General features: G+C 42.5%; 1 protein-coding gene across 3 annotated transcripts in view; it reads right to left on the reverse strand.

The window, feature by feature from the left end:
• Positions 1–4,051: 4,051 nt before the first annotated feature.
• Positions 4,052–15,923, reverse strand: part of PLCB2 (phospholipase C beta 2) — a 50,561-nt gene continuing 38,689 nt past the window's right edge. For 2 of the 3 annotated variants that reach the window (XM_068683634.1, XM_068683633.1), the window contains 7 exons: positions 14,981–15,191; positions 14,574–14,745; positions 12,782–12,858; positions 10,044–10,139; positions 8,799–8,856; positions 8,053–8,139; positions 4,052–7,398 (listed from right to left, as the gene is read on the reverse strand). In XM_068683634.1, the coding sequence (XP_068539735.1) occupies positions 7,126–7,398; positions 8,053–8,139; positions 8,799–8,856; positions 10,044–10,139; positions 12,782–12,858; positions 14,574–14,745; positions 14,981–15,191 (974 nt within the window). In that variant the 3' untranslated portion in view covers positions 4,052–7,125. Of the gene's footprint in view, positions 7,399–8,052; positions 8,140–8,798; positions 8,857–10,043; positions 10,140–12,781; positions 12,859–14,573; positions 14,746–14,980; positions 15,192–15,923 lie in introns of those variants that run through there. The other variant, XR_011097055.1, reaches the window with a different exon arrangement.

Below are 15,923 nucleotides of genomic sequence, written 5' to 3' on the forward strand. Positions count from 1 at the left end.
ATTTAGAGCAGCTAGCAGTATGAAGAGTGGCCACTAAATATTTGAAGGTAATGTTTCCTCTAATTGCAGGAAAGGAAGCAGAGAAAACAGCCTGTATAGAGGGATCTGCATCTACTCATCACAGAAAACTAATTTGCTTTAGCAGTGACTTTCAGGCTTTTCCCTTTTGTCTCTAAAGAGCTCTGAAAATGTGAAGGGCATGATGATGATAAAGGTGCTAATAGCAGGCCAGCCAGCTGCCAGGAGTTGTGCTTGCCCTAACTTCCCTGCTGTCTCCATTTCCCAATGGATAGTGAAGATACTACAAGGGGAAGATCAGGGAATCTGCCTGCAAAAATGTTGTCCCAGAAAGGAGTTTGCATGCTGTGTGTCTTGTTAGTAATATTCGTGATTTAGAGAGTCCTGATTGTGCTCCTTCAGGTATAGTGTGTATCCCATGTTGTTTGTGTCCCTTGTGGCTGGAGTCCTCCTTTGCTTAGGAATCTCCATTATTTGATTTTTAAGAATATTTTTATTGATATAATCAAATAATAATATATCTTAAATATCTTAGTATAATCAAATAATTTACATTATTTGATTTTTAAGAATATAATGAAAAGATGGGTATCCTGAAAAATAAGTATTTTGCACAAGAACATTTAGTGGTAAAAAATGAGCTTTAGAATATGCCACATAAAAGATGAAAATATGAAAAGAATTCAAGATAGATCCTAAACCTGCTACTGTTCTCTGTCTGAACAGGCACTATTCTTGTCTTAATTGCCCTTGATCTTGGTTTCTGTATAAAACAGCCTTGTTAAAGAGCCCTGTCTCATCCAATTATAGTATCTCCCTGTGATCAGCAAATATCATTTTTTTAAGCAAAAACACAGGCCGAGCTGCACAGCTACCCAAAGAAACCTTCAAAGATGTTTGAATTCTGTAGGAAGAAATATTGCTGGAAGATCAGAAGGTGGCATTTCTATTCCAGAGTTCGTAAGTAACCAATATGCACTGACTTGGCAAGCTGCTGTGCTGCTGGAGGGATGGTGTCCCTCAAAATTGGGAAATTATTCCTTGTGCTGTTTGAAAACCCCTACAGTAACATTTGCCCAAAGAACTTCTAGTGCCTTTATCTGACTTTTGTCCATTTCTCATGTTCCAGAAATTTCATCCTCTTTGGTTAGAGATGGTATTCGGTCTAGAGGAGCATCAGCATACCCAGCCTCTGAGGCATGAAGACTTCAGTGAGGAAAGGTGTTGATGCCAAATGTGGTCTGTACTCTGAGACGTGGCTTTGCATACACTTAGTGATTCTTCTGTATACACTCTGGAAACTACTTTTAGCAGATGTTTTTTAGCACTAAGGTGTAATCTACATTAAATATTCCACCTATTTTTCATGCATTTCTGCATAAATCACCTGATAAAGCTGTACCAGTATTTTGTTTAATAGCAGAAGCACAACAGCACAATAGAAACTGTGATGTGGTTTAAGGGTTGTCATGGTGAGTTTTCTTCCTCAGGCTTCAAGCATCACAGGATGCTGATAATGTGATTCCAAACTACTAGAGTTAAGTTTTTTCTTCCATCTGTGTCATAGCCTAGCTGAGCTATGATTATTTTTTTAAACGTCCACACTGTTAAAAAGTCTCATTAAGAGCATTTTACTTTGGCATTATATCAGCCCTCATTTTGCCTAACCATTTTATGTTGTCCAAAGGCTGCCAAGAGAACTGATGTTCTGCTTGGAGCTGATGGCAAAAAGAGATAATAAAGTTAGAAGAGTACTGGGTTCAGCCTGCTATATCGACCTCAAAAAGCTCACAGCTTTTTTTCAGTGACAGCTCAGGAGCTCTCACTGAAGGGAGTTGCTAAAAAAGCTGGCATGATGCTGTGAGAAGAGGTCTCCAGATAATGAAGCAGCTGGGGATTTGGGGATTTCTTACAGATGGTGCTGCATGAGTTGGTGCAGGCCAGAGGGAAGGGGCTGTAGCTGTGCTGTCCCTCTTTCCTAGGGCTGCTGTAGGTGGGGAGCAGTCTGTGAGTGAGATTGAGCCTGCCTGACCTGGCTAAGAGAGACCATCTTTGTCCTTTTGTGTGCCGCACAGAGGAAGAGGGCTCGTCCTTCCCCTTTTCTCTAGGACTGTGATTAGGGCTGTCCCCGTTCCTGTGAAACTTTTTTTTTTTTTTTTTTTTTTTAGGCACTGTTGTCATGGGAGAGAGGAGTGAAGACTTCCACTAGCTCAAGCCCTGCTGCTCTGCCTGGCTTTACATGTATGTCCCTGTAACTTGGGTTTATTCTGTTGTGTTCAATCACTGTAAGGATGTGAGTGCAGAAAACCTAACCCCTTGTGCTTTGGCAATGCATGGAGAGGGGGGCACCCCATGTGCACATCAGGTCTGAACTAGCTGTCTGACTTCCCTCCAGAGGGAGATGAGATGAATTATCCTTTAAAATAACCTCTAAAAAAAACTGTCTGCAGGGATTTGGGATGGTCACTATGTACTGGGTGGCTGAAGCTGGGGACAACCCCCCGTTTTAGCCAGTATGAGAGCTGTGTTTCTGCAGTCCTGGGTGTTGTGTGCTTGCAGGAGGGCAGGATGCACATGAAGCAATTCATGTGTGTTAAGCAATGTATGCTATGTAGTTACATGGAGCAGGTGGGGGCTGTCATGCCCCTGGAAATACAGTTAGAAACAGCTCCAAACAGCTCTTGTTATCAGCAGTCTCAGGCTGTAAAACGGTGAGCATTGCTGGTTTATATTTATGCTGATAGGAAGTTCGCATGTACTTAAGTACAGTTCCTTGTTTTTCAGCTGCATCCGCATGTGGCTGAATCCGGGTGAGTAACTGCAGGCACCCTGGTAGCTGTTTTTGTCTGGAAATGACGGATGCTTAGCAGAAACTGGGGAACCCCACTACAGACAGGAGTTTTTTCTGGGTGTGTTTTGGGTATGTTTTCCATTTGCAGTGTCTCTTACTGCTGTGATTGCTGTGGCTCTGCTCTGTGTTTTTACTGGGAGAGCAGCCTCTCCTCTTGTGCTGATCCCATTTCTAACACCATCCTTGATCTCCACTGCCAGCTCCCCAGTGTAGAAGCAGGGGGCTAATGAATATGAGCTGCAGTTTGGAACTGCCAACACTGCAAGCTGGTTTAATAAAAGATATTAAATTGCTTTCTGGCTGCAGTTCTCCCTTGCTGTGATGTTTGTCATCTTTTTTTTTTTTTTGAAGGCCCTCAAACTTCACAGCACGAGTGAGACTTCAGGGATGGAGAAGGCTGTTCTAGAAAAGCAGCAAAATTGGTCTAACTGGAAAGCAGTATTTTACCACCATATTTGGTCCTGCAACAGAGAAGGCACTGCTGTCAGCAGAAGGAAAATGGCCTTTATTAACAAATACCCATGGCACAGCTCCACTATACGTGAAGGAGGCCAACCAGCAGTCACAATGAGCTGTGAAGGAAGGGAGCTGGGCCCGTGTTGTGGTAAGCTGGCATTGTTCGGGTCTGGAGGGTGGGAGAGAACCACCTGCAAATGTAAGACGCTGCAGACCAGGCCCTGCATTGCTGTTCTGGTGCATCTGTGAAAGGCCTGTTTGTCTCTAGGCAGGCCCTTCGCTAGGCTGAACTAGGATTAAGCCAACGTGAGGAGTGTGAACTCACCAAAGTAGTTTTGACTCCTGTTGAAATGCTCTTGTGACTTGTGCTCATGAGGAGAATGCCACTACATTAGAGTAAGGCAAGGTTGCCTGTACTGGTAATCAAGAGTGGTATTTGTCAGAAAATGGCTTTGCTAGATTTGGTTATTAAGTACAATAAAGAACAGAATGAACTAGTGCTGAATGTGTGTGAGAAAGATGTATTTAGATTTTTATTTTTTTTTTAAAGCCAACTCACTGCATACTTAGTAACTGGAGAAGCTGAATTTGAGGAGTGCAGGCACAGATGGCAGAAAACTGTGTGCATTTGCTGTCTATATTAACATATGCGTATGTTGTGCAGCACTAGGGACTTGCACCCATATCTGCTAACCTCAATCAAAGAAAGTAAAAAAGGTGATCCAGTTTTTGTAAGAAATGCAATGTTTTATTTTATTTTTTTTTTAGAAAATAAATAAGTCAGAAATTTACAATACACAATTCCAGTATTATGTTAATGCCGCGGGGGAGATATGGTCTCTTCTTGGATGTCAGACCAGGTTTGGAACATCTCATTGCCCATGTCTACTTTAGCTGTTTTTTATAGCAGCACTTCATGATGCGTTTCTCAATGCAGTTTCTAGGTGTAACAGGACTCATGTAATAAACACTGCATGCTGTAGGTTTGCCATGACTGAGCTCACTTTTCCAGGAAAGACAGAAAGCTGAAGAACAAGTTGAGGGGTGAGGAAGGCTAACAGGTTGCCCTGTGGAGTGGCACGTTTGGGAGACAGACTGTCTCTGCAGTCAGGAACACCGCTCGTTGTCTCAAACTAAGGGCAAAAGTTTCACTAATGAGAGGAGGGAAGAAGCAACTTTTCAGAAAAGATTCTCACCTGTTTATCTTCTATGGCTGGGTTTAAAGACTCTCTACTGTCTGCAGCTCTGTATTGCCACAGCAAAAGGTGGCTTGAATGGCTAAGTGCATTGAAGGGCCATTTCAATGCAAGGGTCTCTGGGTAGCTGGTGCTCAGACATATAGTAGCTGCAAATCTGCTCAACTGCAGGTCCAGGATTATGTACAGCAGTGTTTTGTTTTCTGTGGTTTCCCCCCACACACACACACACTTGTTCCTTGAAAAGATTAAAAATATGGAAGGATCAAGTTCTATTATCTGACTCCCAGGATGAGCAGTTGTTGTAATAAAATAGTGGCAGTTCCCCATTCCTTTTGTATCCCTAAGCATATTGTCTTCCACCACTTTTATTGTCTTGCTTATGGACAAAATGGACAACTGAAGAAAGATGAGTCTCTTGTTTTCATTTGGTCAGGTCAGTGCTTCCTCTCCCCTTATGAAGTCTGGTGAGTACAAGTGCTGAATTTTGCAAAGCCCCTGTGAGTTGGTGCATTTATGCTTTGGCAGGCCAAACTCCAGTTCTTGGACTAATATTTCAGGGCTTGATATAAGGAAGGCCAGGATGTCGCTACCCTGTACTGAGTTATTGCTGTTTTCTGCCTTTTTAGGATCCATAAACAGAGTCTATCTTACATGGGGCTAGAAAAAGAGTTGGACCATATGTTTCCAGTTCCTTCCTTCTGGATGAGTGAGAACTTGCCGTGTCAAAGCTGTTCAGTGCAGAAGGTCATAAAACAGGTGAGAGAAAGTATGTGTGGAGGCAGGGGACAGTGATGTAAGTTCTGCATTCACAAAATAAGGTTTTGCTGTCCTAGAAAGTGGAAGTGTAAAGATGGCTAAGATGAACCTATCCTTTTTTTCTGACAAAGCCAAGATATTGGGAACCTGGACCTCCAAGTGTGTTTTGCTGGAAGATGTGATTTTAGTGAAGACAGATGGCAAGAGGTATCTGCTAGGGCTGAGTGAGGCTGAGGACCATTTGCCCTTTTTAAAGTCATACAACTGGGCAATTTTCCTTCAGCATCAGGCTGTGGAACAAGACTTTTATGTTATGTCATCAACAGGGGGAAATTGGTATTAGTCCCAGGCAGGCATAATTCATAGCAAAATGGGAAGTGACTAAGGCTTTGGGGGAAGGTGTGAACAGTACTCTGGCAAACAGAAATGATGTGTGGTCTTCCCCTCCAGGCCCCAAAGAACATGGGTAGTTGAGGAGGCTGGCTTTTCCAGCAACAAGGAACATATTCTATAGATTACAGCTGAGCCCTCTGTTGTCATTAGCTGGGATGGCAGCCTGTGAAAGAAGCTTCTGTTTTTTGCTGTTCTTTCTGCTACAGAATGTATTTTTTTTATGAGCTGAGCATAGCTTTCTCTGCAAGGTACTCTTATGGGCAATATAACTGGCTGGCTCTTTATGCAACACAATTATTTTCAAACAGCTTAGAAATTTTGGTAAGTGCTGTTATCCTAAGCCTGTAATATGGAGCTAAATTAGCTCCATGGGAAAAAGTTTCATTGACGCTCTAAAAATGTCAAATTATTGTAGGTGAGAACTCTGCAAGTGTGTTTGTGTTAGCAGGAATAAATGCCAAGGCTCTTAGACTCCTCATAGTATTATTGCCTTATAATTGTCCAACAAGCCTGCTGAAGACTAGCAGGGTCTTCAGGAGATACTGGATCTAGATCTAAGAATGTGCCTGAAGACATGTCAGAGTTATAAATTTAGAATTAGGAGTGGGAATCAGCCCCTGGGGATAAGTGGAGGTTAAAAAGGAAGAGGAAAAGCTAGAATGCTGGTAATGCACATTGCCACAGAAGGAAATGCTCTTTTATGTTTTATGGATACCATTGCACTGAAAAATCTCCTCATCTAACTACTGGGGGGAAAAAGTTAAAAAGCCAACACTGTCTGTGCAAGGGAGTGGTATGCTAACAAAAAAAAAAGATGGCATGAAGCTCTATCAAAACAACCCTCCTTCCTATAAAGAGAAGCCGTGTCTGTTAGCAGGTAGTGTTGCCAGAAGGAATGGCGCTTTACAGGACAAGAGTTTTTGCTGAGCACCTGACACCCACACTTATGTATATTTCACGGGGTGTTATTATTATATAATATTATATATGCTTCTGTACATTTCACAGGCTGGTTGAAGCCTGTTAGTTAGGCTATTGTAGAATGTCTTTCAGTTAAAGTTTGTTCAAAGGAATCTAGCTCTGAGACTGCTATGATGTGAACAGATCTGTGATGAATGACGAGGGAACTTGGTCTGAAAATTGTCTGAACCCAGACTCAGGTATTAATGTAGACACTGCCATCAGCGTCAACAACTAGCTTGTCTTCAGCCACAGGTCCCTTCATTGCAGAATCAGGTTAGTGCTAAGACTGTAGAAGACAGTGAAGCGTGCTCTGGAAGGTGAGCTCGTCAGACTACTTTCAATACCCAGAATACCAAAGTAGTAAATCCCTGAAGAATTTCAGGGGTTTCCCAGCATGGAAAGAGAGTAGTTTGTCAAGCTGGTCTTTAACTTCACTATATATGTCCATAAACATTCCTGAAGTGGAACAGTGAGTAAAGGAAGCATCTCTCAAAATCTACTTTCCTCAATATTACTATCTGTTTCAGTTTCTGGGGGTTCAGCCATAGCTATTGTAAGCCTTGACACCTCTGCCACAGGGATCTTCTCTTCCAGTTGCTCTGTAGAGTGTTGTTCTTCCTTAGGAATGCTCAGAACTGCTTCATTCCACATCTCTGGCTCTTCAGGAAAGACTACTTTTGCACAGTTCTTCATGATCTCCTGCACCTCTGTATTCAGGCTTTTCAATTTCTCCTCATACTCTGCCACTGCCTCCTGCTGAAGCTGCAAACAGAGACCTTGAATCATTCTCTAAACACTGAAACAAAGTGGAGTTCAGGCTGCGAATGGTATAAAAACGTGCTCTAAGAGAGGCCAATATGATGAAATATTAGCACTTTGCAATTTTGGTTTCAACCCACTACTGAATGACTTATCTCCATCCCCCAGGCAAATGTTATCTTCCCTGAGGATGAAGAGGGGAGGAAGGCTGCATGCTGATTTACATTATTCTGTTTTGCATCATAATTTGATGGATGACTTGTCTGCACATTCTTTGCATATCAACCTCGAAAGTACATGAACATGTTTTCTGTGTTCTGAGAGGATGAGTAGCTCAGGAATGAGCCTCACCTCTTCTAAAAATACAGTTCCATCACATTTTAAATTTAGGGTTTTGTATGATTGGATGGAAGCTGTTGCTGGGAGAGGGAGTATATGAGTGCAGCAACTCTGCCTCAGCTCTGTCGAGGCTCCTGTGGAGCCACCTTCTAAACCATTCATTTTCTCAACATACTGAGGGAGTGGGTGTCTGAAGTATGTGTGCAGAGGATGAGTGTAGCTGTAATTAAAAAATACACAAGGAAGGCTGATCCCCTGGGGTAGTGTGGATTTACTGTATGGAGTAGCAGCATTGAGCATAAGAATCATTGCCCTTACCTGGCTTTCTTTCTCCTTGATTGCTCTCAGAGTATCTGCCTGCTTCTCTTCCAGTTTCCGCTGATACCTGGCTGTTTTTTCTATCACCTTTAAGAGAAAAAAAAAAGAAAAAAAAACACCAAATTTTAAGTTTTCATAAACAAATGCTTGTAACAGCAAGACAGGGTTATAAAGCGCATGCCCACAGTAACGTCCTCACTCCCAATTGTGAACAACTTCTACTGGTTCTGAGTTACTTGTCCAGTACTCAAGACCGTGAACACCAATGCTACATAAGCACTGCAAAAGTACACATAACATGTACATGCAACTCAACACACACGGGGCCATGCTCTACAAGGGGACTGGTAGGACAATCTCCTCTTCTGCAAGACTTCACACATTATTAATTAAATAGATGTGGGGTTATGCTGCCAATTAGTAATGCTTACCAAAAAAAAACCACATACCACCTGAATTAGAAAGTCAGAAGCTAGACTGCTCTGTTTGCACTATGTCTGCAGCCTGGTGGGAGGACTGATTAAATCCTGAAGGACCTGCAGTGTCTTAGTAAGTGTAGTAACTGTCTTCAGCTGCACTTTAGTTGACTAAAGTACATGTTCAATCCTCAATACAGTAGCAATTTAATGGGATTTAAATACCTTAGAGAACTTGCATTCTGTCTGTGACACATGCTGATGACGTACATGAGACACCCCCACTTTGCAGAAAACAGACGTGCTGCGGCAGATTGTCACAGAACTTACCAGTTTGATTGTTTGCACCACTTCCTGAATATGAGAGTTATTTATTTCTTTCTTCAACCTTTAAAGAAAATAAATGTATAAAAAAAACTAGAATCCATCTGTTATCTTGATACAAAACCTGTTTATCAATACTGATAAAGTGCCATACAGTAAGATAGGACTGCTAGTGCCCACACAGAAAGACAGGTGTGGTATACTTGCTTAGCGTCCTCCTACATTACAAGCTTTCTCCAATTTTAGGAAAAGGCAAATAAACACCATTCAAATTTGACAGAGACATTAGTTAAACAATTGGATGTAAAATTCTATATTTTTTTTTCAGTTTAACAGACAGCAAAATGACCTTACTATGAGCAAGAAGTAGAAGAGGCAGTGTACCCTCTTTTCTATACCCTTAAACACACAAAACTGTTAAAAGTGATTCATATCAAGCAGTACTTGAGTATACAAGCCTGGTAGCAGAATATTATTTTTATAACAATGATTGTAAAGGAAGGATGCAGCCATTATATGCCCAAATACAACCTCTTAATTGAGAGGGCTGCTGAAACTTACTACAGATTCTACAGAGGCTTGGGAAGACCTGGTTTTGATTCTACAGGGGAAAATGCCCACCAAGGCATGAAGGCAGGCAGCAAGCACTTAGAAGCGCTCTTAGAATTCAGCTGAACTGGCTGGAAGGTACGTTATCACTTTGGCAAGTAACTGAGACATGTAACAGAGACAAAGACACAGGGGCCATAGGGGAGGGTCATCTCTGAGGTACCATTTCTCCATCATAACGACCTTCCCCTGTATTTTTGTATTAGCTCCTAATCCCTGCAGAAGGGAGTATTTCTTTAGAAATGCTCTACACCTCTCTGGCTATTCAGAAGTCCAGTAAGTGACATGGATCTTGCTGACTGCCGGACACAAAAAGAATTAAGCCTAGGGAGAAAGCTCCAGAAGCCGCTGTCAGCAGCAACTGCAGGAATGACATTATTATTGCAGCTAGGGAGCAGATGTTTGGCTTCACTGTGTATATGCCTGCGTACTGAAATGAAATTGAAAAAACAATGCTATGCTATGAGAGAGGGCAGGCCAGCAAACCTTCCTTGACCCCCTGTAGCTCTGCCACTACCTGTTTGGTTGCTTTAGAAAGTTTTCTTGATGGTGACAGAGACTGTGGAGTAGCACTGTTCCCTGCCTGAAGCAGTATAGCTAGCACTCCCCATAGGTAAAGACCAGTAACATCTTCCTCAGTACCTCTCCTGAGCAGTCTTGTCACTAGTATTCCGCATCATGGCTTGGATTCGGTCCACTCTCTTTGCCTCCAGCTTCTTCTTAATATCTTTAATATTACTGCGGAGAGAAAAGTGTGCTGTGAGAGACAGGACTGCTTATAAGCCCCACAGGCTGACAGAGCAGCATTAGCCCACCACACATATTCTCTGAAGAGTGCCTACTGCATAGAAAAGCAAAGTTGAGTGATTGCGAGACAAAGTTGCAAGTCTTAAAAATATTTTAAGTCCTGGAGGTCTTTTTTTTTCTTCTCTTGAGTCAGAACAAAAGTACAGGAGGAAACACATTATATAATTAGGTTGTATTGTATACCTACATTTGGATTCCTCTGAAGCAGCAGAACACTTACTGAAAGTACTTGAGGGAAAGGCTCAATAATGGATGTGGTCTACCTAGATGTCAGTAAGGCTTTTGGCGCTGTTTCGAAAACTGTGTTTGGTTTTGTGCCCCTCACTACAAGAAGGACAGGAGATGCTGAAGCATGTCCAAAGAAGGGCAATGAAGCTGGTGAAGTGTCTAAAGAACAAGTCTTATGAGGAGCAGCTGAGTGGGATAATTTAGCCTGGAGAAAAGGAGGCTCAAGGGAGACCTTATCACACTCTAATTACCTTAAGGGAGGTTGTATCGAGGTGGGCATTGGTCTCTTCTCCCAAGGAGCAAGTGATGGGACAAGAGGAAATGGCCTGAAGTTGTGTCAGAGGACGTTTAGACTGAATATTAGGAAAAAATTTCTTCACTGAAAGGGTTGTGAAGCACTGAAATAGCCTGCCCAGTGAAGTAGTTGAGTCACCATCCCTAGAGGTCTTCAAAATACTTTTAGGTATGACATGGTTTAGTGATGGACTTGGTAGTGCTAGGTTATAAAGGTTGGACTAGATGATCTTAGAGGTTTTTCCAACCTACGTGATTCTACCTTCTATGCTTCTACTTAAACTGCTAAATTAAAAAAAAAAAAAAAAAGAGAGAGAGAGAGAAGGAACTACATGGTTATATGAGAGCTAAAAAAGAACACCTGAGGCAGGTAGAGTGGAGCATTAACTACAGGATGTGATCCACAAAGCAGAGACCATAAATACTTAGAAGGCATTCAATCAGTGAGTAAGATAGTTTAAAAGAAAAAAATAAATAAAATCAAACAACTAAGATCTCAGTCCCTGACTGAGGCATATGTGGCCATCAAAAATGCTACCTAGAGGCCAGGGAAGGTGACAAGACAGCTGGAGAAAGGTGTTAGTGTTAGATGTAAGAGTCTGCTGACACAAAATCAGTGCCTCCATCCTGGCCATCCAGGTACATAATGATTACAGCAGGACAGCTGCTGAGGTGGACATGAGAATGGCCATCAGATTGTGGCCCATCCATCTGGAGTCCTGCCTCCAACAGTGGAAAGAAGATATGCATAAGGGAAGCAAAAGAAAGAGAACAGCCTTAGGGTAATTTTTCCCTTCTACACCTTACCAGTTTCCTGTCTATGCTCCAGTTTCTATGCATTTTTCTCCCATGCACGTCTCTCATACTTAGAGTTTAGCTCTACTTTTGGACTGCTTCTTGCCCTGAGAGGCAAGGAACTGCGTTTATTTGCTCCGTGGAAGTACTCCCTGAGTACTTCACTGGGTGTTCCACATTTCTTCTCTTATGAGAAACAGTGAGTAATCACTTCCCTGTTCTTCTTCTCCATACCATTCATGATTTTACACATTTGTCACATCCCCCTCAATCATCTGTTCTCCAAGCTGAGTCCTGTTTAATTTCTTTTTGTACAGAAATTACTCCTTACTGTTGATTATCCATGTCACTCCTTGCTCTTTCAAAGGTTTTTGTTTAAGATGGCATACTGAAAAGGTGACTGCACTATGGAAATACATCTGGAGGTTATGCTGACTTTGCTATCTGCCTCTCCCACACACGTCTCAATCTTTCTTCCATACAATATCTCAAGAATCTTGCTCAAGATCACCGAATCTTTCTCAAGTTCCTCACAGCCAGCTGTAGATGTGACTATACTAAATGATATTCTATTGGTAGAAAACCATTACCTAGCTACTCAATGGGTTTTTCTTAGTCCTGTCTGAATATAATTAATAGCCGAGAGAAACAGAATCTTTCTTGATGGGAGGATACAAAAAGAGGAAGTTTTGTCTGACTTAGCAACTAAAGGTTGTGAGAGGATTTAATGGCAAAGAGGAATGAGCAAGGATTTTAGCTTCAGGAAAGTGTTACTGCAAGAACAAATGGATACATGTCTGGCTAGAAATTAGTGAATCGATTCTGCCAGCCTATTTAAGTAGCAGCCAAAACTCCACTCACTCTGAGCTGGTCAGTCTCTGGAAGGGATTAAGTGATGTACTGACTACAGCAGACAGAAATGACATCCAGTGACTGGCACTTTTACTTCCTATCTTTCTGAATTAGTCAGTCAAGGCTACTTACTACAGCTCAAACACTTGTACCTATTTAGTTCCTCGTGGTAGGAACACCATGCTGTGAGTCATAAGACAAGAGCTGTCTTCCCAACACTGCCACTGTGTAAATGTGAGAGAGCCTACATCACATTGCTATGCCTCAATTTCTCACCAAAGAAATACTTCTCTTCTCCCATATTCACTCGCTCACTGTAGTACATTGCTCTGAGATCTAACAGAAAATGCTACCCGAAATAAGAGCTATGCGTTATCACTTTGCTATTCAAGTACTAAATTTACCTTTCTGATGACTCCTTCAGCGCCTTCAGCTCAGCTGTCTGCTTCTCTTTGGCTAACTCCGTTATCTTGGTAACTTGCTGTTTGAGGGATGAAAACAAGATCAAAAACAAACAAAGATGAGACATAGTGCACCATCAATATCTAATTACCACCAGATTCAGCCTTATCCCTCCCTGTACTGAATTCCAAGGGCCAGCTTGGAATCCACGAGGCTCTGTACAAACCCTTGCACCACATCAGAGAGCTCAGACATGCAAAAAGATCAGACTGTGCTAGTGGACTGACTGCACCAAGGCTTCAGAAACATACTCTGTGAGCCAGGTCACACAACTCCCGGTTGTCTTTGTGGACAGCCTCCTATCTTTCTGTGCTGGAGACAACAACAGATTCATGGTACTTGTGGGTAAATGGGAAATAGCACTGGACCCTACCTTCTAAACAACAGAAGCTAACAAGAGGATGAGCCTCCTCTCCTGTGGAAACTACTGCTACAGTGTCAGTTCAGTGAACCTTCTCTGCACTGGTGAGACAGCTGGAAAGGAGTAAATCTGTCTGCTGGGCTAAGTGCCGTGTAGAGAGAACTCAGTTTTTTATTTCATTTTTGTAGCTTTGATCACTAAATCTCACATTTGACAGAGTTGGGAGACGGGGAGGTTTTGTTCCTTTGGCTTCTCTGTCTGGTGATAAGCATGATTTCTACATAATCTAGTTCTGAAGAAACTGTTTTTTTAGATTTTTTTCAGGGTTGGTATAGGATAGCCAGTATGGCATACAGCTTTACAAGGTTCTTGTCTAGCCAAAGTGCACCAGGGAAATTTAAGACATGATGCAAATTCCTCAGCAAAATAACAATAGGAAAAGGCCTCAGATTCCTGGAGTCACCCCCTTTTCATTACAGTGGGTAGGTAGCATATGCCATACTTACTATTACTGTCTGTGGACTGCAATTTGTCTCCAGGCATTGTGTCTCTTGCTAGTGTTTGCTCAAGGTGGTGGGCCCAAGGGGGCAGGAAACACTCTTGCGCTGCAGGACCAACTGGCAACACCTCATGTAGGTACTTACTTTGACTTCAACTAAGACAATCTGGAAGGCACTTTCCAAATTTCAAGAGGAATGAGATCCAGCACTGCTGTCAGTGCTAAGGGATGGTCCTCAGAGTACTGTCCCTTGCAAGGCTTTCCATTCATTAGCATGGATGTGTGCCAATAGAAAGCACTGGATGTATTGTTGGGGCTGTTCTGTTCCCACGTGTCAGCTGTTCTGGTTGTGTGACAGCAGTGGATGTGACTGCCCCTACAGCATTGTCTGTAATGTTCTGATGCTTGCCACTGGTGAACCTGCAGGGCTTCTGATGTGTCACCCTACCTCTGATGGTATTGCATTGAGCAGGCAGCTGTGAGAAGCATGGTACAACCTGATGTACCCATGCTCCTATACAGTTGGCACTTGGCAACATATAAAGCCAACAAATGCTATGTTAACCCAAAGCTAAGCTATCACAAGAGTTTGAGACAGAGCCTGATGTGTACCAGGGCAGTTGCTTCTCATATTTTTTTCAAATTGCAGGCCTTTAAAAATGTTTCAGCTGGATGTTGTAGCTTCTACCAACTAAGTATCACTGTCTACATTCTTTTAATTATATTGTATGGACCTAACAATTGCTATGAGGAGTATTTTCTGCCCCGCGGCCACATTTCTGAGCTCACAGTTCAGTGAAGAACTTGTTTTTTCACATTGTCCTTGCAGGGGTTCTCCCAGGCTACATTTTTTGTTGACAAATGCAGTCCTTACCTCTGTGGCATGCTGTTCCTTCCTCCTTCGAATCCCATCATAGTGTTCTTCCCCCAGCTGGATGAGGTCCATCTTCAACCTCTCTTTCAGTTCCAAAACTTGGCTATCAAAGCCTTCTGCCATTACTACAGGATTTGCACATGTAGTATCAACATCAGCTATTGTCAGACTCCTGCAGAACAGATACAGCAGCTGTGCTGCTTCTAGAGATGCTTATATGCTCCCGACAGTCCCACCCATCCATCCCTCAATAAAACCAGGGAGATGTGGATGTACACATTACTCCATACTCCCCTCAGAGAAAGGGAGCACACTGCTCACCCGTGTTTATCTGAGGGGTCTCTCTGCTTTGGTTTTCATGACCCAGAGGCAAGATAGCCCTGCTGAAAACCCTTTGCTGTATTTACCTCTTCTTCTGGGTTTTCCTGGAGTGTATTGCCCTTTTCTTGCCTCCATGGTAGATAGGTTCCGAAAAGAGGACAGAATATTTCTGCAGCAGCTCTTCCCTCCGTTTACTTCCTTTCCGTTCCAGCTCCTTTAGCTCCTTCTCCTGTTTCTTCAGCAGCTTCAGAAAGAGCTTCATCTGCTGCAGTTCTGCGAGGCTGGCTGTCTGAGGCTCTAAAATATAAAAATAGAGGCCGTTTTCTCTCACACACTATTTCTCACCCTGCTGTGATGTCTTTTGGGGTCAGACAGGTTTTTTCAGCACTGCTTTCATTCAGCTTTTCCTCTCTCTTTTAAGCTTTACATACAGCTCAGTTCCCCATCTGGTGGATGCCTGGCCTGGGGACAGCCAGAAGAATTGCTGCCTTTTGGTATTTTGGCCACAAGAACACAATAGTGGTAACGTGCTATTAGGTCTATCTCAGGACTTGGATCTTTTTCCATAAGTCTAAGCATCCCAAGCACAGCCCAACTGTTAAGCTAGCTGGCAGTTCTAATTGCAAGTGAAACGCTTTGTTATTTAATTACTTTTTTTTTTTTTTTTTTTTGCAAAGCCAAGTTACAATGACAGGAGCTTTCATTCCTTCCAGTTCTAACAGCTGGCATTCCCTCAGTTGTGAGGAATGAGTGAAAGGCCTTTTTAGGTAGGTGAAAATATGAGAAGGGAAGGTGCCTGTGAACTGTTGGAGAACTTTGTTATCTGACAGTAGCAAGTCACTAAGATGCGGTTATCTGTGGCAGAAAAGCCACAAGGAGTTATCTTCTCAGGGGAAGTAACTGTTTTTTGGCGTGGAATGTGTAAAAATTAACAGAACTCGTGGGCGTGTCTGCAGTGCAATGCTGCACAGGGTCAACTACTTATAAAAGGCTTGAAGGCTTGTATTGAGGAAACTCAAGTATACAGCT

This window comes from Anas acuta, chromosome 5, assembly GCF_963932015.1.
Source record: "Anas acuta chromosome 5, bAnaAcu1.1, whole genome shotgun sequence".
In the NCBI taxonomy this organism is placed as follows: domain Eukaryota; kingdom Metazoa; phylum Chordata; class Aves; order Anseriformes; family Anatidae; genus Anas; species Anas acuta.